This window comes from Bombyx mandarina, chromosome 21, assembly GCF_030267445.1.
Source record: "Bombyx mandarina strain Sakado chromosome 21, ASM3026744v2".
NCBI lineage: Eukaryota > Metazoa > Arthropoda > Insecta > Lepidoptera > Bombycidae > Bombyx > Bombyx mandarina.
In genome coordinates, this window is record NC_143227.1 from 3,146,620 (window position 1) to 3,174,337 (window position 27,718).

Sequence of the window (27,718 nt, forward strand, 5' to 3'; positions counted from 1 at the left end):
AAAAATGTATGGTCTTTATGACGGAGACTCCAGTTAATTGAATACTGAGCCCTTACCATTGTTGGCAAGCTAGTTTATTTCTGACACGGCTTCTCGTGTGAGACGCTAAGTTTGGTATAGGTACTTAATGTACTCACGCATTTGTCGAAACGCCCTAGACACGTCCTTACGGATACATCAGATCCAATAACTATTGCATTAGACTTCTTCAGCTCTAGCACTAGGAGCAGGTTTGAGTAGTCGTGGCCTAAAGGATAAGACGTCCGGAGCATTCGTGTTGAGCGATGCACCGGTGTTCGAATCCCGCAGGCGGGTACCAATTTTGCTAATGAAATACGTACTCAACAAATGTTCGCGATTGATTTCCACGGTGAAGGAATAACATCGTGTAATAAAAATCAAACCCGCAAAATTATAATTTGCGTAATTACTGGTGATAGGACCTCTTCTGAGTCCGCGCGGGTAGGTACCACCACTCTGCTTATTTTTGCCGTGAAGCAGTAATGCGTTTCCGTTTGAAGGGCGGGGTAGCCGTTGTAACTATACTGAGACCTTAGAACTGATATCTTAAGGTGGATCGCGCATTTACGTCGTAGATGTCTATGGGCTCCAGTAACCACTTAACACCAGGTGGGCTGTGAGCTCGTTCACCCATATAAGCGATAAAAAAAAGTTTCGGAACTCTGGTAGCCGTACTCGTCGAACTCGGCAAAGAGATCGACGTGCAACCTAACTCATACATCAGGCCGTTGAATTTCTCGTCGGATCTTCTCAGCGGGTTGCGATTCCGAGCCGGTAGTAGACGCATTCGCGAAGCAGCTGTTCTTGAGCTGTTAAGTTTCTTTCGGAGGCACTCGAACAGTTAGCAAATCCCATCCCTCCTGGCTGAGCCTTTGCTCGCCCACCTGACTTGGCGAAACTAGAAAGTCGACCGAGTCACCAATAAGCCTTCTTTCATAAAAAAAATGTCGTAACAATTTTATATTCACGAAACGTACGTTCTTAAATGCGAACGAGATTCAGTTTAGCTTAAACTTTAAGATAAACTCAATTTCCGAGCCCCATCCCATTTGCTCAGCTCATCGAATAAAGGATACGTTTGAATTCAATCCTTGAAGTTTTAATAAAAAACAAAACTAAATAATTTTTATGTTTTTTTTTTCCGAATACACACAGTACTGCAATATACACTGCAGAATACATAGAATAGAAATAATTGGTAGAATATATAAAGAAAACCTGCCGATCGTTTACAATACTCAAGTTACAATACTCATAATTGATTATAAGTTGCACTTAAATTTAATTTATTATTAAGTAATGTATTAAGTAAGTAAAAACAGCAATAAAGGCTTACTATTATATTATTAACCTTAGCTTTTTATAGCCTACATACATATGCTAACACAGTTTTGTAAACATTTCGACGCTTGAAAGGCAAACGTGACTAAGCGACAATGCGTGAACTTTACAGTAGACTAATTTAAAATTGAAATACCTGACAAAAAAATATTTTAACGAATCTAGTTGTAGGATTGAAATGATTTTAATATACCTAGAAATATATATTTTTTGCGCATCGAATATGGTTATTGCCTATCATTTATGTACAAAGCAGTTATTGTCGCTTAGTCACGTTTGCCTTTTAAGCGTCGATCTATTTATAACACATTGAAATCAAAATTTTCCTATTGCTTTGGTAACCTAATGATCGCAAAAGGAGCGGAATGTAACTCACTTATACGAGTATGTATAAAAGGAAAAGCACTTCAAAGGGTGTTATTATCATGCAAGAAGGAGCAAAAATGACAAGCTCTTTTCCATTTAAAATCCTAGAAGTATAAACTAATTTAAATATAAATGTTTTGCAGCTTGCTTGTCTTATTATTATCCTGAAATAATTATAAAAATGAGAAGCGTTCGTTCCATTTAAAATCCTAGAAATATAAATTAAATTTAAATATTAAGGTTTTGAAGCTTGTTTATGCTATAATTATCCTGAAACTAGTGACCCGCCCTCGCTTCGCTTCGGAAACTGTAATTTATTATTGATTTTTCCACGATTTAATGGATATTATTATACATATAAACCTTCCTCTTCAATCACTCTATCTATTATAAAAAACCGCATCAAAATCCGTTGCGTAGTTTTAAAGATTTAAGCATACATAGGGACAGACAGATATAGGGACAGAGAAAGCGACTTTGTTTTATACTATGTAGTGATAATTATAAAAATAAGAAGCGTTTTTTCATTTTAAATTCTAGAAGTATAAACTAATTTAAATATTAATGTTTTAAAGCTTACTGATGCTATAATTATCCTGAAATATTAATAAAAATGACAAGCTCTTTTCTATTTAAAATTCTAGAAGTATAAACTAATTTAAATATAAATGTTTTACAGCTTGCTTATGTTATAATTATCCTGAAATAAAAATAAAAATGACAAACTCTTTTCTATTTAAAATTCTAGAAGTATAAACTAATTTAAATATAAATGTTTTACAGCTTGCTTATATTATAATTATCCTGAAATAATAATAAAAATGACAAGCTCTTTTCTATTTAAAATCCTAGAAGTATAAACTAATTTAAATATTAATGTTTTGAAGCTTATTGATGTTATAATTATCCTGAAATAATAATAGAAAAGTGTAAATCTAAATTCAGGAAAAGTGAGTTTCTAAAACTGCATTAATGAACAATGGTAGTCGCCCCCCGCGTGAGCATTAGTCCGGAAAGTTAAAACGTGAAGCTTCTCGTCCCTCCCACTCGCCGCCCTCGCCGGCGATTCCCTCAGACCCGAAAATTTGCACAATTCAATTAAACGCCGCTTTTGTTAACGGTTTTTAAACCAAACGTTGAGTATCTTGTTTTATAATTAAAAGAAAGGCAGACAGCGTTTTTTCACAGTTGGCAATGAGATTAAGCAGTCATATGGCACATTTTCTATTTAAATAGCTGATTACAATTTCAACATCTTATATAATATCTACTGCCACGGTGAAGAAATTACATCGTGTAATAAAAATGAAATCCGCAAAATTATGATTTGCGTAATTACTGGTGGTAAGACCACTTGTAAGTCCGCGCGGATAGGTATCACCACCCCGCCTATTTCTGCCGTGAAGCATTAATGCGTTTCGGTTTGAGGGGGGGGGGGGGTGTCAGCCGTTGTAACTATACTGAGAACTTAGAACTTATATCTAAACGTGGGTAGCGCATTTACGTTGTAGATGTCTATGGGCTCCAGTAACCACTGAACACCAGGTGGGCTGGGAGCTCGTCCACCCAACTAAGCAATAAAAAATACCGCACAAATAGTATTTCCGAATCTTATACCTTTAAACGAGCAATTCTTGTATATATATAATCTGAATCTCGGAAACGGCTCCAAAGGATTTTCATAAAATTTAGTATACAGAGGATTTCGGGGGCGATAAATCGATCTAGCTACGATTTATTTTCAGAAAATGTTGTTTTATTCGTTTTTCAACTTTATCGATAATCAACTTTATGACTCTTCCCGACATCTATTGGCGAATAATAATACTATTTTTACTCCTTTAAAGGCATAACAAGATGGCGTTATAAAAAAAAAAACGAGCAAAGCTCGGTCATCATCTATAATATTATAGTGACGAAAAAACTTGGCCGCCTTTACGTAACAAATCAGCGTTCCAGCTCTTGGAAAATCTCATCATATTTACAAGGGAGACTTAACGTTCGGAACGGTTCGGGTATTAGTCGAGGCCTCGGAGTCGGAGTCCCTGTAATCGGTTTATCGTAACTAATGTTATTTGACGGTTCATCGGTTTATTCGCATTATACAAGTCTTACTGTAAACAAATACTCAACTTATTTACTAAAAAAACTAGAGTGGAAGTTAGCGATCGATTGCTATAGCGAAACGATGGGAAAATAGTGATTAAGAAAATGGACAAGTCTCTATGATTTTTTTTATTGCTTAGATGTGTGGACGAGCTCACAGCCCACCTGGTGTTAAGTGGTTATTGGAGCCCATAGACATGTACAACGTAAATGCGCCACACACCTTCAGATATCAGTTGTAAGGTCTCAGTATAGTTACAACGGCTGCCCCACCCTTCAAACTGAAACGCATTACTGCTTCACGGCAGAAACAGGAGGGGCGGTGGACTCACAAGAGGTCCTACCACCAGTAATTACGCAAATTATAATTTTGCGGGTTTGATTTTTATTACACGATGTTATTCCTTCACCGTGGAAGTCAATCGTGAAAATTTGTTAAGTACGTATTACATTAGAGAAATTGGTACCCTCCTGCGGGATTCGAACACCGGTGCATCGCTAGATACGAATGCACCGGACGTCTTATCCTTTAGGCCATGAAGACTTGTTATGACTAGTTATGACGTCATTTGTGGCTAATCGTGTCTATGAATCAAACACCAGTCTTACTCCGACGTCTTACCCTTTACGCCACGATGACTTCAAAATTGCTAAGCACTCTAATCGCTTTGCTAAAGTTACTTTTGATAATATTCTCATATTAGCATCGTTAAAATAGATTTCTTGTTTAAGAGAGGGAGAGAAAGAGAGAGTATGCTTTGTTGTACGCCAAAAAAAAATGCAAAATATTTAATACAAAAAGTATATACATAATATACACATACACATACAAAATATACATTTATACATATTATGAGCCATGCATTATTAATTTGACTTCTATAGACATAAAAAAATATGAGTTAGGTTAAATACGCGCCCGTCAACAATGAATTGAAAACACACAGAGAAATGTCGAGAGAGATAAACATAATTATGATAGTACAGTAGGTACCTACTATCTAACTTAGACAAAGTCTTTACGGATATCAGATATCACTAAATTAACGATATTTATATTTAACTGAGATAAGTTAATAAGCTCACTTTTTTTTCCTACCTAAGCTGATAGTCTAGAGAGACCATATCAGCGTAACCTTAACTAGTAGGTGAGTTCAAACTAAGCAAAAAAAAAAAAAAACAAAAAAAAAAAAAGGTGAGCTCACGGGGCTCAAACCTGACGATGTTGCTAACTCGAACCCTAGCAAGAGCAGTGCTTCGCAGAATCTACTACCGGATCGGAAACGCGACCCACTAAGGAGATCCGGCGAGAAACTCAGTGGGCTGTGTCTATAGGTTAATTTACTCGCCGAGCCCTTCGTCGCAAGCGACCGGTTCGGCGAGGACGGTGACCGGGAAGACAACACGATATCTTGCCTCTAACATCACGAGTTATATCTAGTATTTTATTTATAGCGTCCGTTGTATACGTTGTCATAACTAACGCGTTATACATTGCGATAGTTGCTCAACCCTATCAATGTGCAGTGGGTCTTATCGTCCACTCCTGCACAACTGCACACGATACGCAATGTCCATTTATAATACATAATTCACTAGACCGAGCATCTAGCTAAGCGAAACGTTAATACCGCGGTTATTGTAAAGCTGACAATGCTATTAAACGGATATTTAATAGCGTTCGTCGGAGATTTGTCGAAAATTTTCATGTTTGCTTTTAATACAATTGTGTTCAGTTTATCTGTTAGGATTACCGGCGGGGATTACGTTGGGACGCTGGCGGTCGCTCAAATTGAATTGTAATATGTTGCCATTATTAATAACTTCGGAGGGACGTAGGGTTGAAAATATTTATCAAGATATCTTTATTTCGATTTCATGGGATACCATAGATGAAAGACTTATTTGATTTGCAGCATTGCGCACATGAGTGGTGTATTTAAATTAAATTAATGACTTCATCTAGGCTTTATTAGTTAGTTTTTTCTTTCAGCAATAATAATAATAGTCTATGTCGTAATAATATAGTTATGATTTAATATTGAATTTCAACACTTGAAACAACATTTTTGTAATTCTTTGGATTTTTAGTCAATTAACAATAAATAACTAACTGGTTGTGAAAGAATTTATTTTCAGACTAGCTTTTGCCCGCGACTTCATCCGCGTGGAATAGTTACTTTGGCATAATGCTAAATTTTACCAGCCTCTTCATTGGTGGTCATTCATTCTTTATTGGTGCTCCACTTGTATTTAAGCGTGATGTTATATAGCCTATAGCCTTTCTCAATAAATGAGCTATCTGACACTGAAAGAATTTTTCAAATCGTACCAGTAGCTCCTGAGATTAGTGCGTTCAAACAAACAAACTCTTCGGTTTTATAATATTAGTACAGATGTAAAGTTGATTCAAATGATTCGTATCTATAGTCGAAATTAATTATATTATGCTTTTTTTTTAACAAACACTGATTATGATCAAAACCCACTTTTGTGAATACAACCCTATCGGTACACAATCGCGCAGCGCACCGGAGCCCGCAATTTTTTTTTTACCCGCAAATTTTAACCGTCTCCGTGAGATTCCCGAATCAGCCGGATTCGTACAATAACTGCCCGCCCGGGACCGCTCCTCGATCGTTCCGGGCACAATAGCCTTTTTGTTTAACGACGTATTTCTATTGCGACACGGCGCGTGCCCGGTTTTTTCAATGGGGCCTATTCGACCCGCGCGCGCGATATAAACATAGAGATATACGTAACTGCAGTTATTGGGTTGACGTGTTCAATTCTAAATGTACTGTTGCGAGCTGGGGACTAATTATTATTGCTACTAGTGGTGGCCCCGGTATTCGAAATTCGACTATAATTAATTGCAATTATAAGTTTGATCATTATTATGGTTCTATTGTCAAAGACTTATTATACTTCTATAATCACAGATTTCGCCAAGACTTACACTATAGACTTAAATTAATCTATTCTTAGACATAATATTAATCTATTCTCAATTTGACCACAGACTTTAAGTATTAAAAAAATGTTGACCACAAACAAAGAGTTTAAGCGTGTGTGTGGGTGTCAAATACATCGTAGTGTGTGTCATTTTTTTTTATTGATTTAATGAATTTATTTGCATAATTACATTCTAGCTTTCTACATATTGTCCTCCTTCTCTATATTCTCTATAAGGGTGGGAAATATCATCCTCCGTCGACCGCGCAATTTTCGTAAAACGGGGTACAAAGTTTTTCCTTCAAGTATTAATATATAGTTAATCGCATTCATGTGTAATTTATTTAGAACTATTTTTCTCGATTATCGATAACAAGCCCATAATTTTTTCGATTATATAAATTAATGTTAAAAATCGTAGCATAGATAGGTAGATACCCTGATATATTTTTTTATGATTGAAGTATTACTGGTGGCCCGGAGGCCTTTAAAATTTCACCAGGACAGGTGGGCGAGCAAAGGCCCAGTCAGAAGGGGTGGGATTTGCTAACAACTGCCGGAGCACCTCCGAAGAAGACCTAACCACTCAAGAGGAACTGTTTCGCGAATGAATCTACTACCGGATCGGAATCGCGACCCGCTGAAAAGAACCGGCGAGAAACTCAGCGAGCTGATGCATCGGTTAGATTGCACGTCGACCTCTTCATCCAGTTCGACGAGTACGGTTACCGGGTTCCTCAGACTGATCCTAGTGTTAGAGCTGAAGGTACCTATCTAATGCAAGAGTTATTGGATCTGATGGATCCGTAAGGACGTGTCTAGGGCGATGACGGTGACTTGCTCCTGCGTGATCAGGATTCGGGGAAAACCCTGAGATTGCTGATGTCGATGCGCAATAGCGACAACTTATAACCAGTAAGCTGTATGCTCACATATCTGGAAAGATAATAGAGCTATTTTGACATTTTATAATACCGGGTAAATCCAGTTGCACACCGCTGTGACTAGCATTAATTGGATGAGCAAAATCAATTTCTTCAAGCCACAGAAGAACAATGTATCGTACATCTATGAACCTATGAAAGAAACCAACCCTGAACAGCAATTGAACCTCTTAGGAACGCATACGTTGAAGCATTATATTTTTTTTTGAATTTGGCCCTTTTGGAATGTTGTATTTTAAAGTTTGAGACAATTACAATATTACAAGTACTAGCTCTTAAAATAAACACTTGGAAAAATAAAGGAATTTTTTTAAAGTACTTTTTATAATAATAATAATTAGGAACAAATCACGCACGGTTATCCGGCCTCAAATTAGAATTTCTTTTTTTTTTCCTACCTATGCTGATAGCCTTGAGAGGCTATTTCAGCTTCACCCTAACGTTTGTAGGTGAGCTCGCGGGGCACAACCGGAGAGTTGCTAACACTGACCCTAGCAAGAGCAATGCTTCGCAGAATCTACCACCGGATCGGAAACGCGACCCACTGAGAAGATCCGGCGAGAAACTCAGTGGGCTGTGTCTATGGGCTAGTTCGCTCGTCGAACCCTTCGTCGCAAGCGACGGGTTCGACGAGGACGGTGACCGGAGAGGATTCCCTGTGCTATGCGTATCAGAGACTGACAAAAATACTTATATACATTTAAATATATACACATATAGAAAATGAATACCCAGACGAAGAACAAACAAACCTGTTCATCACACAATGTTTGCACGCTGTGGGAATCGAACCCACGACCCTCACCGCAATAGTTACGGCCGCTAACCATTGCACCATCGAGTCAGTCGTTTTAAAATACTAGGTACTCTCTTGAAAAACGGACGACTTTAACAATTAACAAAAATGAATATATTGTATTAAACATCAATCATGTTCGATCGTTCTATCGTCTCGTGACAGAAAATTTGCTTTTACGAAGTAATGAGGTTCAGTATCCGACTACTGCCTACCACTGACCTCGCATTCGTGACTTGCCTTATTTGTATAAAGTATTCCGTGGCGATTTATCATAACACAGAATAATATACAATCTAGAATGTTGAACTCTATTTGAATTTATCTATGAACTTCAGAGATACGTTACGTTTCGTCGCTTACATCATTTACGTATAATTATTCTTGAAATAAAAATTATTTGGCTGCTATATTTATTTAGTATTAAATTTATTTTTGCACTGGATGGGTAAACGAAGAATGTCTATGGACATCACAAAGTGAATACTGTCAGCCATCTTGAAACATAACAAAGAGGTCTGAATTGTACTGTGTAGCCTTCAAAAGGCGTTACTGCTTTGTGGAAATAATAAGGACGATGGTATCCCACCCTACCACCAAATATAAGTTTAAATTAAGAAACATCTTTTTTTTTTTCACGAACAATCCTAATTTTGTTCCTGGATGTTATGACGCAACACCTCCCTGTGACGTTTATCTATGATATTTAAAAATATGTATGTTTGCCGCGGTTTTTTTTATTGCTTAGATGGATGAACCAGCTCACAGCCGACCTGGTGTTAAATGATTAATGGAGCCCCATAGGCATCTATGATGTAAATGCGCCACCCACCATGAGATATAAATTCTAAGGTCTCAGTATAGATACAGCGGCTGCCCACGCTTCAAACACATTACTGCTTCACGGCAGAAATAGGTTTCTCGAAATCGCCATTTTGGAAGGGCGTTGTCTATGAGGAGGGCAGATTTGAATGGCTTAATACTATAGGTATTAACGTAGCATTTGGTAAAGCAACATTAGTAGTATCACCGGGGAGATGTTAAGTCAACAGCCGATTCTATAAGTTCGACATCTCCGACGCGTGTTAGCCGTGTAAGCGGCAAAGCGAAACAATTTAGTAAATATGAGAGAATAAGCCGTTTGTCACAATTACTGGTGCGGAATAACTAGCGCCGCCCTGCGCGTTTCTTGTTAGCTGCGCATCTCCTGACGTCTCATACATTTTTATGGGTTACACTATGTTTCGGTTTTTACCTATGATTTTGGGAATAGCATAAATTAGGTATTTAACTATGACGTTGCTGTTTTACAATACTGGCCATTTGAAACGTAATTTATGTGTGGCTGGCAATAAATTATAAATTCAAACGATTTGTTTTTGAAAAATATTTATTAAAAATATATTTTTTAAATTCAGTCATTAGACCTATATGTTAAGCGCAAAGTCCGAAAATAAGCATTCAATACAAAAAAAACCCTTGGATATTACCATATACAATAATAGATTGTTCATGAACAAATTTTATTGTAGATATATTTAATACACCCAATTAATATTAACAGCACAATAATTATGACACACAATAGCTGTTATGGAACATCACATCTTTTAGTAACGATAAGTATTTTCTGCGCTTTCCGCGGGTCATAGATATAAATCAAACTATATTTACAGCTTAATATCGCGGCTTACAAAAAAAACATAAGTTCGTACGTGCAATCTGCTCTGTTAGTAGATGTTGCATAAAGAATGAATCTTTCATCATTTTCACCTTTGTACTGCATGTAAGCTAAGCACATTTGAGAAACAAGAAACTAAACAAGCACGGGAGTCCCCATCATAGATAATACACATAAATGGATGTCATTTTAAATTTCAGTGTTACAAGTGCTAAATTTCGAAAGACGTTCCGGTTCACACAACTTTTAAATTATGTATGTATGTGTGTAATATATTTATTCATAAAAAGTTACACATTCATTTAAATCATGCCCCGCAAAACTGCTTACGCAGTTTGGCTGCAGGTAACTCGCTTTATATAAACATAGCTTAGGTAGTAGGACCACTTGTGAGTCCGCGCGGGTAGGTACCACCGCCCTGCCTATTTCTGCCGTGAAGCAGTAACGCGTTTCGGTTTGAAGGGTGGGGCAGCCGTGGTAACTATACTGAGACCTTAGAACTTGTATCTCAAGGTGGGTGGCGCGTCTACGTTGTAGATGTCTATGGGCTCCAGTAACCACTTAACACCAGGTGGGCTGTGAGCTCGTCCACCAATCTAAGCAATAAAAAATAAAAAATAATTAAATTAGGTTATATTAATACAATTAATTTACGTAAATGGTTACAACGTATTTAACAAGTGTTTTATTAATAAACCTTTTAAATTTAGCAAGTGTAGGCTCACGTCTTATGTCCTCGGGTAAACTATTGAGTAAGTATGGAGCTCGTTTTTTTAACATTCTATCTCCATAGTAATTTTGTACCATGTGTATTTCAAATTTACCTTTAAAATTTTATAAAAACACACATTATGACAGATGACACGCGATTGAATTTAATGAATTTAAAAAAACAGCAATAATCTTACATTTATCTTCATCATCAGCCTGTATCTCTCCACTGCTGGATGTAGGCCTCTCCCATAGTCCGCCACAATGAACGATCCTCCGCCTTCCGCATCCAATCTCTCCCAGCATATCGCCGCAAGTCATCGGTCCACCGGGCAGGGGGACGCCCAACGCTGCGCTTACCGGTACCTGGTCTTCAGTCCAGAACGAGTCTGCTCCATCGGCCATCGGTTCTGCGACACGTATGTCCGGCCCATTGCCATTTCAGCTTGCTAATCTTTAGGGCTATGTCGGTTAGTTCGGTTCTTTGACGAATTTCATCATTTCTGACTCGATCCATCAAAGAAAATCTTACATTGTACATTATAAATTTATTCCTCGAAAATATCTATCTGAGCAATAACGGTTAGAATTTTTTTAATAATAATTGTCTAAAATAATAATCTTTAATTTTAGCTGGGTAAAATTTCTTTCCATTGTGAATTGCAATAATAAATAAATATTTACTAACAATCACGCCACGTTAACTGGTCCCGCGGTAAGTTCGTAAAGAGCTTGTGTTAGAGGTACCAGATAACGGAAATAAATGTAATATTTTTATTATACACATACATTATTATATTTAATATACATCCATAACCCTGGAAAAGGCATTTTTATATTTAACATACAAATATCTTCCCTTGGCGGGATTCGAACCCGCGACCCCCTTGTGTAGTGACCATGTCACTTACCACTACACCAGACGGCCGTTAAATACTCTCGATATGCAACATATTAAGTTCTGTGTGTCAAGCGAAAACTTCCCCTAGTTAGAAAGTTCGTTCAGTTATTTATTAACTTATTAAATAAATAACCAAATAATAAATGAGTGAAATGTAAAAATAATTAAATTATGTGGTGTGGTGGGACACCAGGTAGGAACGAAGTTCCTTCGGCTAATGTACCTAGTCAGGTCATAAATTCTGTAACATGTTTAATGTAAAATAATTGAAACAAGTTTATTCATTATGTAACCATTCATATACCAAAATGAACTTAATAAAACGTAGATTCTTATGACACTAAAGTTTATTCAAAATGACCTCCATGATTTTGAATACAGGCCTTCAATCTGCGCGGCCAGTCGTCTATCGCAGCACGAACGAGGTCCATGTCAATATCGGCGGCTGCCTTAATCAAGGATGTCTTGAGTGACTCCAAATTGGGATGAGGCTTTGAGCACGCCTTTTCCTCCAAGTGTTGCAATATCTTGTAATCTAACGGATTCAAATCTGGACTGAAGGAGGGCCAGTCTTCGTGCCGGATGAAGTCGATTTCACGCGCCGCCAGCCAGTCTTGTGTGCTCTTCGCTCTATGAGCTGGCGCCGAATCTTGTTGGAATACCTAGTGCCTGCTATTGAACATGGTATGAGAAACAGGTTCCACGAGGTTCGTCAGGACTGTATTTTGATACACAACTGCATTCATTTTTACACCTTTCTCACAAAAATGTACCTCTGTTAAGCCCCAATAAGAAACTCCCAACCATACCATGAGCGAGGATGGAAAATGACCTCGTTGGACACACGGAATACGGTTGCTCGCTTCTTCACTACTGTGTGCGTACACCTTATCATTTTGTTTGTTGTAGCTCTCTTCTGCGGTAAAAATTTTTTCATCCGAAAAAAGAATTTCCCGATATTTTTTTCCCGCGTACCGCTTCAACAAAGCGCGGCATCTCTTCAGTCTCAGGTCCATTAGACGAGCATTCAAACGATGTCCTGTTTTTCTTCGATATGCCCGAAGCCCTAAGTCTTCATTTAACACCCTTTTCACCGTGGTTCTGCTTAACCCCATCTGAAGGGCCAACAGTTTCTGCTTACGTTTGGGATTTCTTTGAATTCGCGCCTTCACAGCTTTTATCACTGCTGGAGTCCTAACAGACCGAGGGCGACCACTTCTTGACCTGTCATCTACACTAGAGTCTTCATTGTATCGTTTGATGGTACGATAAACCAATCTTTTGGTTATATTCAAATTTTTCAGTATGTTAAAAATTTGAAATGGCGAGTAACCGCAACGATGCAACGCAATAACTGCAACACGGTCTTCTTTAAGCGTCCACTCCATATTTAAAAATGAGTAAAATTCTAAAAGTATACATTTTTATTTTCATGAACAATTCGAAATTCGAATTCAATAAACTTTCTTGTGGCCAGCATTCTAAAAGAAAAGTTTTTACTGTGTGACAATACTTATGACCTGACTAGTTATAATCGACACAAATTGCAAAAAAAATCGTGCTCAATTTTATGTAGGTTTTCTTGATTTTTCTCTTAAATTTTGCTGATTAGTTTTTATTTAAGTACAAGAAAGTATTTAGGAAATTCAGTATTTTAGGAAATAATAAATTACTTAAAATAAAAAAACATCGTAATTCAAATTATCAACTAAAATAACAAAATATGTCTCTTTATTTTTGTTTGACAACATAAAATTACATAGAAATAGAAAAATAGAAATAATAATAGAAAGAGAATGGATGAGAGAACGAAAAGAAAGAGGGAGAAAGAGAAAGGTATTATACACTACTCGCTTGTGTATGCGACTGTCGCGCCTGCGCACGTCTCATTTAACGGCTTTATTCCACGCACTTTTTTCCACGGATTTTTTCTTACGGCTTTACTATCACATTTTTTTCAGTTCGGTCGCGCAGCAAAATCCCTATCCCCTCCAAGCCTGCCGTAAGGAACTTCGTTCCAATAATAAATAAATAACAAATTACTTATTTTTTTCGAACACACAATCACAAAATAATGGACAATACGCTTTTTTTTAACGTTACGTGAGTAGGTTTATTATTATTATTATTATTCGAGGTAGTGTTGCTTAAATATCGATTGTCGGAGATTCCGATAGTATCGATCGTTTTTTCAAAACAATCGATACTATCGATATTTAATCGATAGTTTTCGAGACTTCTAAAGGTATAAAATGAAACACAATTTTGTATACTTTTGTACTAACTATTGAACAGTACACATTTAATGAATAAAATTTAAAACATATTTAAATTTTGATTGAAAAAAATTTATGTATTCAAATTATTTTCCTTCAGCCGATTTCTTTTTTCATTCATAATGAGCCCTGCTTTGGAAAATATTCATTCTGAAGGACACCCCAAATTTTTTTTGGCATCATTACATAACTCGATTTTCCCAATATTTTAAAGAACAAGCATGTTTATCAATCGTGGGCTTTTCTAAATATTGACGAACATCAATTATTGATTCAACGACTGGTGCTGTACGCCGTACCTGATTAGGCAAAAAAAGCAAATCATCGCCGCAGGCAACACCGACCTTACTATTTTCACTGGGTCGCTGGGATTTCCCTCAGTAGAGATATCAATACGTTCTACGGTTTAGGTGCTTTAATATAAAAAAAAACACAGTGACGTGGAGGAATTCTACAACGCATCTTTTTTTCTATTTTTGATTGTGTAAAAATGCTAAGGACGATAAAAACAAAAAACAACGATTAATCGATACCATTCTCAGACTATCGATAGTTTCGATAGTTGAAACACTATCGATTAATCGATTGACTATCGATTTTTAAGCAACACTAGTTCGGGGAATTACCTACTGGTTTCGCGGTAAGAGTATGTTTAAATGGTCTGTGCTTATGTAGTAATGATGTGAACCCGAGGCGCTTGGTGTTCGGACGAAATGACTCCAGTCTCCAATTTGAAACGTCAAACAGAAAAGGATGGAACGATCGTGACATTAATATTGTGAATAATTGTGATGCACATTGCACACTTCGACGACTCGCATGTCGACTTAGCAGACGTGTCTTGTTATAGTGAAGACAATTAAATATATTTATTTGGTGTGTTCAACAGACTACAGAGGTTCGTTTTTAAGTTGTGTTAATCTAAATACGCATGTATTATTATTATACTTTGTACCGTATTTTATGCATTTTTTTTTCATCTGGTGAACCATTGCTTTGTCACGTAGAAGTCTTTATTACGGAATTCTAAAAATCGTCCGTCGGCTTCTCCTTTTCACTACATAAAAATCGTCAAGTTATTGTCGCAATGCTAAATTCTATAATTTAACTACTCGTATTTATGTTAAAGTCTGGTATCGCTCCACTACTAACTGTGTTTACACCGATAACAACATAAACACTAAGTAATACTTTTGTATAGAGGACTCGATTAAAAGCATGACGCATCATTTGGTTAAAGCAAGCTTTGTTTTTGTTTTAAATTCAAGTTATTAATAGCTTGTTCATTGAGCTTCGATTTCCAATATTGTTTTAATTATAAACATAAACACAAAGAAAAGAAATATTAATGAAAATTGAATAAAATAAATTGGAAATAAAATTGAAATAAAGAGTGAGTACCTTTATTGACATAGCGGTTGACGTGACGATAAATTCTTCACTAATCCATAGTCATTCCATTGTCAGGAATTATCAACTTTTATCAAACAGCAATGGGAGATACTAATTCGAAAGTAATATTATGATGAGTTATAAGGTCTCAGTTTTTACAATACAACGGTTGCCCCTTTGATTATATACACGTCGGTTGCCCCACCTTTCAAACCGAAACGTTTTACTACTTCACGGCTGAAATAGGCAGTAACCAATCGGTAAAGACCATTGTTTTATTAGCTTACTTTCATGTTTAAAGCGGAAGAGTTTGTTTGTTTGAACGCGCTTATCTCAGGAACTACTAGTCAGATTTGAAAAATTCTTTCAGCGTTAGATAGCCCATTTATTGAGGAACCTACCTAGTCAGGTCACAAATTCTGTCACATGTTTAATGTAAAATAATTGAAACAAGTTTATTCATTATGTAACCATTCATATACCAAAATGAACTTAACAAAACATAGATTCTTATGACACTAAAGTTTATTCAAAATGACCTCCGTGTTTTGAATACAGGCCTTCAATCTGCGCGGCCAGTCGTCTATCGCAGCACGAACGAGGTCCATGTCAATATCGGCGGCTGCCTTAATCAAGGATGTCTTGAGTGACTCCAAATTGGGATGAGGCTTTGAGCACGCCTTTTCCTCCAAGTGTTGCCATATCTTGTAATCTAACGGATTCAAATCTGGACTGGAGGAGGGCCAGTCTTCGTGCCGGATGAAGTCGATTTCACGCGCCGCCAGCCAGTCTTGTGTGCTCTTCGCTCTATGAGCTGGCGCCGAATCTTGTTGGAATACCCAGTGCCTGTTATTGAACATGGTATGAGAAACAGGTTCCACAAGGTTCGTCAGGACTGTATTTTGATACACAACTGCATTCGTTTTTACACCTTTCTCACAAAAATGTACCTCTGTTAAGCCCCAATAAGAAACTCCCAACCATACCATGAGCGAGGATGGAAAATGACCTCGTTAGACACGCGGAATACGGTTGTTCGCTTCTTCACTACTGTGTGCGTCACCTTATCATTTTGTTTGTTGTAGCTCTCTTCTACGGTAAAAATTTTTTCATCCGAAAAAATAATTTCCCGATATTTTTTTCCCGCGTACCGCTTCAACAAAGCGCGGCATCTCTTCAGTCTCAGGTCCATTAGACGAGCCTTCAAACGATGTCCTGTTTTTCTTCGATATACCCGAAGCTCTAAGTCTTCATTTAACACCCTTTTCACCGTGGTTCTGCTTAACCCCATCTGAAGGGCCAACAGTTTCTGCTTACCTTTGGGATTTCTTTGAATTCGCGCCTTCAGAGCTTTTATCACTGCTGGAGTCCTAACAGACTGAGGGCGACCACTTCTTGACCTGTCATCTACACTAGAGTCTTCATTGTATCGTTTGATGGTACGATAAACGAATCTTTTGGTTATATTCAAATTTTTCAGTACGTTAAAAATTTGAATTGGCGCGTAACCGCAACGATGCAACGAAATAAGTGCAACACGGTCTTCTTTAAGCGTCCACTCTATATTTTAAAATGAGTAAAATTTCTAAAAGTATACATTTTTATTTTCATGAACAATTCGAAATTCGAATTCAATAAACTTTTTTGTGGCCAGCATTCTAAAAGAAAAGTTTTTACTGTGTGACAATACTTATGACCTGACTAGTTATAGGTTATATAACATCACGCTAAGACTAATACAAGCGGAGCGCCAATAATGTTTCAAAATCGGGATTTTTTCCCTTTTCAGAGCTTCCGCTGCGTGCGCTGCAGAAACGGTTAAAGTTTCGCTAAAATAATGTATGACATAATTGTTCCCCTTTAAAAGATCTAACTAAAATTCCGCGACAGCATGTCTATATGTTAAGGTTGGCTCACTTATAACGTTTTTATGATAACTAAATTTGTTCTAAAATAAAGCATTATTTGTGAACTATTCCACGCGGACGAAGTCGCGGGAAAAAGCTATTCATTATATTTGGGCTATATTTTATTACTTTAGTATTAAAATTATAGGCTTATTTAAATAACAGTCGCCACAACAGAGCGATTAGTTGTTATCGCCATGTCATTACAGCACACTAAACGACCCTTATTGTTTAATTAGAAATAGAACATTATTATTTAAGGACTAATATATAAATATTCATTTAACCGTTCACTTAACCCGCAAATTTATAATTACCGTAATTACTGGTGGTAGGACCTCTTGTGAGTCCGCACGGGCAGGTACCACCACTCTGCCTATGTTTGCCGTGAAGCAGTAATACGTTTCGATTAGAAGGGTGGAGCAGCCGTTGTAACTATACTTGACACCTTAGTACTTATATCTCAGGGTGGGTGGCACATTTACGTCGTAGATGTCTATGGGCTCCAGTAACCATTTAACATCAGGTGGGTGGGTAGTACGCATATAACGGTAGGCAGTGGCTTGGCTCTGCCCCTGGCATTGTTGAAGTCCATGGGCGACGATAACCACTCACCATCAGGTGCCTACAAGAGCAATAAAATAAAATACAAAACTTTTTACATTATAAACAAAAACCATTTTCAGCCGGACAAAAATGGAGACATTCAAATTTTCGAATGATAAAAAACATGTCACCGAAGCTGTATTTAACGGGTCAGTGTTCTATGAAGTTTACAAATACGCTGATTTCCTGAAGGAGAAAGAAAATGTTGCTATAATATTGGCCAAGGCCTACGATTTGAGGCAACGATTGAAGGAAATCAAGCCGGGGCAGTGCATCAAAGTACAAGATATGTACATCATTCCAGAGTAAGTTAAACAGCTTGTTAATTTTAATTTTTTTTACTGGTGGTAGAACCTCTTGTGAGTCCGCACGGGTAGGTACCAGCAGCCTGCATATTTCTACCGTGAAGAAGTAATGCGTTTCGGTTTTAAGGGTGGGGCAGCCGTTGTAACTATACTTGAGACCTTACAACTTATATCTCAAGGTGGGTGGCACATTTACGTCGTAGATGTCTATGGGCTACAGTAACTACTTAACATCAGGTGGACTATGAGCTCGTCCACCCATCTAAGCAATAAAAAAAAAAATTTAGCAGGCGGAGGACACCCACAACTTTAACTTCAAGTTTCACAAATTTCACAGCACGCCCCATTAAACATATAACGTATATATTTTTCATGTGTTAGACTGTTAGTTCTTATCATCAGACAGTAAAGAAAAGAAAATACTATGTAATTCGTTTCTGTATTATTTTTATATTAATACGTGAAGCCAAAACTTTGTACCCCTTTTTACGAAAATTGCGCGGACGGAGGAGTAGGAACCCACACTTTTTTTTTTAGTGCCCTTGTAGGCAGACGAGCATACGGCCCACCTGATGGTGAGTGGTTACCGTCGCCCTTGGACTTCAGCAATGTCAGGGGCAGAGCCAAGCCGCTGCCTACCGCTTAATACTCTCCACAAGCCTCGTTTGAAGAAGGATATAGAGAAGGAGTGCAAAATGTTAATATTTTTTTTTAATTATGCATAAATAATACATTAAATCAATAAACAAAAACATTACACACACTACCATGTATTTGACACAACACATGATATAAATATATTCTTTGTATATTGTCAATTGAGGGTCAATTGTCAAACTATTGTTAATAATTAAAGTCTGTGGTCAAATTGAGAATAGATTAATATTGTTTGTCTTTAATGTAGTTATAATAACTATAGTGTAGTTTTGTCGAAATCTGTGATTATATTATAGAAGCCTAATATGTTTGACAATAGAACTATAATAATGTTTAAACATACAACTCCAATTAATCCAAAAGACGAAATTCGACTATAATTAACTATCCAATAAATTATAGTCGATTTCGTCTACTGCGGGACCACTAGTTATAGCTAATTGTACATTTGTGGTCCTTACAATTGTGTGCAATGATCCCATAGCAACTAACAATTATATGTCATGTATGTGTTAGCGGTGATTATATTGCAATGATGCTACGTCAGTCTCGGGATTGTCGGGCTATCGATAGCACGTTAGGTTGTAATCCCAATTCCCAATATACGTTAGTCACTTAACTGAACAGGGTTATTAATTCTTGCCCGAAATAGAGACTCAACATCTATCTATCTATCTATCTATATACTATATAAAAATGAATTGCTGTTCGTTAGTCTCGCTAAAACTCGCGAAGGGCTGGACCGATTTGGCTAATTTTGGTCTTGAATTATTTGTGGAAGTCCAGAGAAGGTTTAAAAGGTACTTATATATGAAAATGCTCGGAATTAAATAAAATGTGTGCCCCGTCGAACGGATTCTTTTGTTTGTTTAAAGTTTATTTTATACAAAAGTTTAGGTCTTTTATTTATCGATTGAGGCACTACGAAGTCTGCCGGGTCAGCTAGTAATAAATACATATTTTATCTAAATTTTCAGGTTGCCGTTAATGATTAAAAAAACCGGCCCGAACGTGGCGCTCAAGCCAAGCGATTTCACAATAAATCGTTTGACGGGATTAACAGCTGCGTTCGCCTTCCAGAACCGTCGGCGCTTCCCCCAGATATTTTCAAGCGAAGCTCACGCCATCGGCCTCGAGTGGGACAACGCGGTCGAATTAAAATGTCGCGTATACTTATCCGCGGTCAGCGGCGCTGAGCACTTCCTTAAAATATTCGGGGTTTACCCTCTCGTTTGCGCTTTAAAGAAATACCAAATGAAAAAACTACCATTGGAACTCGTGATTAAAGCCGGTAAGATTAAGAACGAGAAAGGCGAACGTATGGCGTCGGTTTTGCAGAGAAATAACGCCAAGCTAAACATTGTCTGGACTATGTTCCCCGATACGGGTTCAAATAACTTGTCTGTCATTTTGATGAATGCCCCGGCCGAACTAAAGGCCTTGTTCAGAGGTTGAAATTGCGATTGATCGGTCAATCGGTCGGATCGACAAATGATCGGTTTCTTTATGACAATACACAGCCTACATTCTTATTTTATGTAACTTTCTAGAAATATAACCGTCTGCTTCTAGAAAAGAAATAGAACGTAGGTTGTAATTGATGTATTAATGTATATGACGGAGTAGGAACGTCCGTAATGTTTGTAAAAAGTGTGACGTCAGCCTTGCGACGTCACGGTCATTAATTTGTTGACGAATGACTCATGTTTGGGTTTCCGAAACAAAACTTCACGAGAACTTCACGAAAACTTCGTATATTGCACGAGAAGCATAACAACGTTACAGAGATATCCGTACAGTACAACGGCTCGGACATGAATCAATCTGTGCTAGACAGCACGGCCGTATTTATGGGGCTTCGTACCCGTGAGCGTGTTGACACGTTTTAAACACGTGAGCGTGTTTACACGTTTTTCAAACACGTGAGCGGGTTTACACGTTTTTCAAACACGTTTTAAAGTATTGAAATTACAATAAAAGGAACTGTTTAACATCAATTTCTTATCACAGAGTAATTAGTTGATGATCAGTAGGTAAATAGTCATATTTGCGCCGACACGGCCATACTGACAGGCGGTGCGCGCTCTGCACCAGCCGCCCATGTATGGTGTATCACCAGAGAGTTCTTGGAGTCCATCTGAAACAATAGAATGTCTGTTTCTGAGATTGGTATCTGTGTACCTTCTTATGTTACTTTGAAAGTAACTTATTTTGTGTAGTTTTATATTGTGACGTACACTGTGGTACTTATGTAGTGAACGTACACTGTGGTACTATGTAGTGGACGTACACTGTGGTACTTATGTAGTGGTCGCACACTGTGGTACTTATGTAGTGGACGTACACTGTGGTACTTATATAGTGGACGTACACTGTGGTACTTATGTAGTGGACGTACACTGTGGTACTTATGTAGTGGACGTACACTGTGGTACTTATGTAGTGGACGTACACTGTGGTACTTATGCAGTGGGCGTACACTGTGGTACTTATGTAGTGGACGCACACTGTGGTACTTATGTAGTGGGCGTACACTGTGGTACTCATGTGGTGGCGTACACTGTGGTACTCATGTGGTGGCGTACACTGTGGTACTCATGTGGTGGCGTACACTGTGGTACTCATGTGGTGGCGTACACTGTGGTACTCATGTGGTGGCGTACACTGTGGTACTCATGTGGTGGCGTACACTGTGGTACTCATGTGGTGGCGTACACTGTGGTACTCATGTGGTGGCGTAATTTTATTAATCAAAAATAAAAACTTATCCTTATGCCGATTGTTGATTTTGTTGTTCGCCCATCCTGGTTTGTGAAAGATGGTAGAGGTTCATCGGCTGATGCTGGTGGGTAGTCTTCTTCCGCCGATACGGTTATCTGGTCTCTAGGTTGTTGCTCAGCGGAGGCGGCATGTGATCCCACTTGGGCGGTGCGCGCTCTGCACCAGCCTCGTTGATTCTCGTAGGTTTTCTTTGATTCCCATTGATCTGCAGGAATAAAAAGTTTCTCTGAGTAGCGCATCTGTTATACTTGCGTTACTTGTAACCATGTAAGTTTGAGACTATTAATGCGATTTTATTGTAGGGTTCTCGGAGGTTTTCGTAGATTTCTCGGAGGTTCACGTAGATTTCTCGGAGGTTCTCGTAGATTTATTGAAGGTGGGATAAGAATGTGTAAGGTGTTGTTCGTTGTGTAAGGATATCATGGTCTTCAGATTAATTTTGTGGTGAAATTTTAGTAATCAAAAATAAAAACTTATCTTTTGTATTCATTGATCAGTTGATTGTTGATTCCGTCGCTCGACCATGCTGGTTTGTGAAGCAGACGGTACAGGCTTATCGGCTGATGCTGGAGGGTAGTCATTATCCGCCGATACGGTTATCTGGTCACCAGGTTGTTGCTGAGCGGAGGCGGCGTGTGATCCCGCTTCTGATGACGGAGTAGGAACGTCCGTAATGTTTGTAAAAAGTGTGACGTCAGCCTTGCGACGTCACGGTCATTAATTTGTTGACGAATGACTCATGTTTGGGTTTCCGAAACAAAACTTCACGAGAACTTCACGAAAACTTCGTATATTGCACGAGAAGCATAACAACGTTACAGAGATATCCGTACAGTACAACGGCTCGGACATGAATCAATCTGTGCTAGACAGCACGGCCGTATTTATGGGGCTTCGTACCCGTGAGCGTGTTGACACGTTTTAAACACGTGAGCGTGTTTACACGTTTTTCAAACACGTGAGCGGGTTTACACGTTTTTCAAACACGTTTTAAAGTATTGAAATTACAATAAAAGGAACTGTTTAACATCAATTTCTTATCACAGAGTAATTAGTTGATGATCAGTAGGTAAATAGTCATATTTGCGCCGACATATACATTACAATATATGTGTGTTTATCACGCAATATTCTTGTTTTACTTAATCACCTTTATTTCTCTATATCCTATATCACAGGCAAATCGGGAGAGGATAATAAGGTTCGAATTTCGCACGAGATACATTGCGCGTCCGTGACGTCTCAGCTTATTAATTTGATACTTACATTTACAAATTTCCGACCGAAAGCTGGATTCCTCCCATATAAAGTCTAATAATAGTAATTAATAACAGTTGGCGTTTCTTTGTCATTTGAGAAACGAACTTCCTACGCCCTATACAACAACATTATAAAACACTGTTCTCCAGAAAAACAATACAAATACTTTCAAAGCGTTTTATTGATTTCAAAAAAATAGCATGTAAACACGCAAATTAATACTAAAAATTATTCTATGAGAAAATACACACAATAAAACTATAACAGATGGCAAAAACATTAGCCCACATAAGAAATGATAATTATAAAATCATTAATCAGTTCAATATATTTCTTTCTATTTATTAATAAAACCCAAATCGACTAAAACACAATAATAGTATCTAAGTATCATTATTTAATAATTCTAAACGTTTAAGTATCTAATTTGTTTGTCATACGCAGTAAATACTTCACCAACTTCAAACAAACAACGTTTACAAGCTACATTACAGTATCGTGGTACAAAAGGTTCGGATTATTAGTAAGGAGACTACGTATTAGGCGTTTTTATATTAACGCAGCAAGTACATGTTGGCAATGGTTGGGTTTTATCGTAATGGATACGAAAAGCACGACCCCGATTAAATACGTAGTGGATAAAGAATATAATTTTTTTAAAGTGATTTTATGACCTGGTAACTAAGACCTTCAAGTCAGACAAAGAATATAAACATTCAAAAAGATCGCAGATTAGTTTATTAATTACATTTAAAAAAAAATACATAGATTAATTATTTGACTTCAATCACAATATAATAAACGCTGTAGTTAGATTTGGGCGGTGCTGGAGGAAAATGTTTTGTTGGACATTGAATATTCATTTGAGTTCGGGTATTAAGCGGCATTTTTCGACTTGAGGAAAAAAGCCGAATCCTTATTCATATATCGCACATACGGTGCTATAATGTCACTTATGAGATTCTTGTTAAAACTAAACTGAGTTTGAGAAAATCCATTTTTTAATAGTTATTTGTGGGATGTTTGCTTTTAATAATAACGTGTAAAGTTGTAGTTTAAATACTATCATTTTATTTCTTTAGTCGAGAAGAACTATATAATTGCATTAAGATGTTAAATTTTCCAACGCTTCTCCTGAAAATTTATAATACATAATTTGCATAAGTGAAGTTATAGCACCGTATGTGCGATATATTTCATGGCTAAGTTACGAATAATCATTTTTTTTGTAATTATAATGAAAAGTGGGGAATATGACAGAATGTTGCCAGCTTGGCTTAGGTCTTGCAAACTAATGACGTCATCATTATTTAACATCGAAACCGACACATGTCAGAAGCAATCTACCGGCAAAAAGATGAAACATATCATATATTTATATATATATATATAAAGACGGAAATGACGTGTCCACAAAAATATGTTTAACCCAATATTTCAGTACTTAAGCGTTTTAATCGAAGCTAATAAAAAAATACATCACAAAATCGTGTTTATAAAAAAAAAACCTAAAAGTTAACAAGCATCCACACCTGTTTCTAAGACTAGAGGGGACTGACGGAACGCGTTTGCTTTAGTCAGGTTATCGGTTAAATAACCTAAATAGGAATACGACAGTAAAAGCGAGTATCACTTCTTCTAGTACGAATCTTGCGTTTCGCTTTAGGGTGAGTGCACACTGTGACTGTTCGCCATCGAAATCTCAAACTTCAGGATAACAACAAAATCAAATCCTTATTTGTTATCGTACAGAATGAATACTATTTATGAAGACGCCGAAAGAAATCAGCTAATTATTCGAACAATCGATCATTGACGAAAGATCGATACTATCGCTCGATTCGAATGACATTGTACAATAGTTCTGAGTGCTTAGTGAGAGTTTTCTAACGTTCTCGATAGCGTAAAAGTTAACTCAAAGTCGTATGGAGTTGCAACGTTTGCCTATGTTTGCCGCTAGGGGCGTTATACCAAATTTAAGTAACTTTTACGCTATCGAGAACGTCAAAAAACTCGCACTAAGCACACTGGTGTAAATCACCTAAACTATAGTTGCAGACACACCAGTTCATATCTAATCTGACAACAAAGCAATTCCTCACGCAATTAACAGATAGGCGCATCGACAATCACTCACACCAACGCAAAAAGCATTGATTCGTTCTCTGCACTAAATCTACGACAGCGATTGCGGACACAGAAACGTCATACGACTAAATTAATCCAAATTATTACTAGTTAAAATGGCTGTCTGCGTGTTCGACGTTTGCGTATTTCTATCCTAGACAGTTTGGATACATTTTTGACAGTTGCACTGACATGACATTGACAGAACAGGACGTTAGCTCTGTACACCTGACAGCTGATTTGCAAATTGGCAGTATGGTATTATTAGCAAGCAACATTATTTACATTAAATTTTTTTATATATCACAAAATACGATGTAGCTGAGCTCATGTTCCTAATTGAGCTTCCTTGAGTCTAAATTTAAATTGTGACAATGTAGTTACAAAAAACAGTTTAGTCGTGTGTACGTGAGTACTTAAGTCATAATTAGAGTAATCATATAATGATTTATTTGAACGACATTTTGTTTATAGTAATCGGTTATTATATAGAAGAAAATCGATTTTATCGATACTATATCGTTTTCAAAAATCCACATTATACATAGAATATTTTAAAATATAAGAATAATTCGAAAAATAATTTCAAAAGCAACTTTAAGTGCTATTATCGACATTTTTTATAGAAATGGAAAAATATATGTATAGTATATTCATATAATTATTAATACTACAAGTGCAAATTAAACTATACATAAATATATCATTTACTGTACATACGATAATACAATCAAAATAAAACGTGAACATGATAATATAATTGTTTAAAAAAGATAATTTTAACATTCTACTATTAAACAATCCCCGGTGGTGAAAAAAAAAAGCAAATTAGCCTCAAAATTAACCTAAAAAATACACTGATGACTCCGTATGTATGTACGTAAAATGCCAGGAAACTAATCGACAAACATTTGTATATCTATATCAAGCAATGATTTTCACATAGCGTATGGGCATATTTTATTTTTAAAAAATTAAAAATAATGGCGAGCTCTTCTACAAAACTGACAGGTTAATGACTACCCCACATTTTACTGACAGCCAAATCCGATACAATCTAAAGATAGCTAGCTAGTCCTGTACCTTAACAGAAAAAAAAATGCAAAACGGCCGATTATATTATTCAAACAAAATGAAAAACTCAACCAATTGGGATGGCTTTAATACCGCCTTTTCAATCACTTATCATTTGCACATTCGGTGTACTAAGGACTGCATCATGCGAATCACACACCCTAAAACTGTTACATAAAGACTATATTCGCTTGAACTATTTGTGTCATAACCGTCGAAAGTTTTAGGCTTATAGGGATGTACGGATAGCGGTTAGTTCTCATATCTATTGCACATTCGGTTTATCGCACCAGAATCAATGAATATAAAGATTATTATCGCTCGAAGGCGATAACACCGTCGAAAGTTTATGGTTGGATAGTAGTTTGTATTATATGTCTGCGACATAAAGACTATTGTCGCTTGAAGTGAATGCATTAAGGCGTTCGTGACATTTAAGTATATGCTTTTTCGGCGGACTCAGCAGTCCCCATTGATGTTGGACATTTGTGTTATTTTATCAGCATCATACGAATCTCGTATCTATTGACTGGGAAATAAAGACTATTATCGCTTGAATTTAATACGTTAAATTCGTAGATAGCTTGACGTCACGGAACAACACAGAAGGCTGATATCATGTTGACGATTTTTTTTCTAAAAAATATATTCAGTTTACATTATAACTGACGAATATTTCCTAAATAAATTATTCCTTTTGTGAAGATTTTAATTCAAATAATCACAATTTACAGAATACAGTAGATGGCAGCCCTAGTGTTGTGGTACCGTAGAATTACTAACTGGAACAGCGACAGGCCTTCTGTATATAACTTGTGCTGTTACTCAAACATCTATTGCACATTTGGCGTATCAAAGACTGCTTCATACGAATCACATACCCATTTGCTGGGAAATAAAGACTATTATCGCTTGTATTCAATGCGTTATGACCGTCGAATGTAAGCATTGGGGTACGACATGCCTGTAGGGTAGTCTGTAGTTCTTGACGGTTCTAGCGGCCAGACACTTGAGGGTGGTGTACCGGAGCGGATTGACGATGCTGGTGAGGGTCTGCTGCGTGGATTTGAGGATCTCTTCGGGAGTTTCGCCTTCGTAGTTGACCGTGTCGATGTGGGCGCCGTGGTTTAGGAGCTCGCGGACCACGTCAGCAGGACAAGGGTTCAGCTGGAATATTCATTAAACACATAACACTTACTGCAAATACATCACCTAATCTGACAACAGGACTTACGCTAAATCTTTTTTTACTTTACGAATAATTTCCGCAAGCGGTCATGGTTTCCGGGTCGATATTGTTATTACTATGAAATTAAAATATTAATATAATGAAATATGAATATATGAACCGTGTCTTTGGTGGAGATAGTCTTCCATTACCAACAAACATTGGACGTACATGGTTTTTTTTTTATTGCTTGTGTGGGTGAACGAGCTTACAGCCCACCTGGTATTAAGTGCCCACCTTGAGATATAAGTTCTAAGGTCTAAGTATAGTTCAACGGCTACCC

General features: G+C 37.2%; 2 protein-coding genes across 4 annotated transcripts in view; one reads left to right on the plus strand and one right to left on the minus strand.

Moving 5' to 3' along the window:
- The first annotated feature begins 14,773 nt into the window (after positions 1 to 14,773).
- Positions 14,774 to 22,874, plus strand: LOC114243025 (uncharacterized). The gene is made up of 3 exons (XM_028174392.2): positions 14,774 to 14,996; positions 18,084 to 18,308; positions 19,943 to 22,874. The coding sequence occupies exons 2-3, from the start codon at positions 18,094 to 18,096 to the stop codon at positions 20,418 to 20,420; spliced, it is 693 nt and encodes a 230-aa protein (XP_028030193.2). The 5' UTR covers positions 14,774 to 14,996; positions 18,084 to 18,093; the 3' UTR covers positions 20,421 to 22,874.
- LOC114242352 (protein fem-1 homolog CG6966) overlaps positions 20,704 to 27,718 on the minus strand; it is a 126,642-nt gene continuing 119,627 nt past the window's right edge. For all 3 annotated transcript variants that reach the window (XM_028173496.2, XM_089736303.1, XM_028173489.2), the window contains one exon: positions 20,704 to 27,374. In XM_028173496.2, coding sequence (XP_028029297.2) covers positions 27,126 to 27,374 — 249 coding nt within the window. In that variant the 3' untranslated portion in view covers positions 20,704 to 27,125. The remainder of the gene's footprint in view (positions 27,375 to 27,718) is intronic.

Excerpts from the sequence above, each read along its gene's own strand:
- LOC114243025 (XM_028174392.2), top strand. The coding sequence starts at position 18,094 with ATGGAGACATTCAAATTTTCGAATGATAAAAAACATGTCACCGAAGCT. Across the intron at positions 18,309-19,942 it reads GATATGTACATCATTCCAGA|GTTGCCGTTAATGATTAAAA; the intron begins GTAAGTTAAACA and ends CTAAATTTTCAG.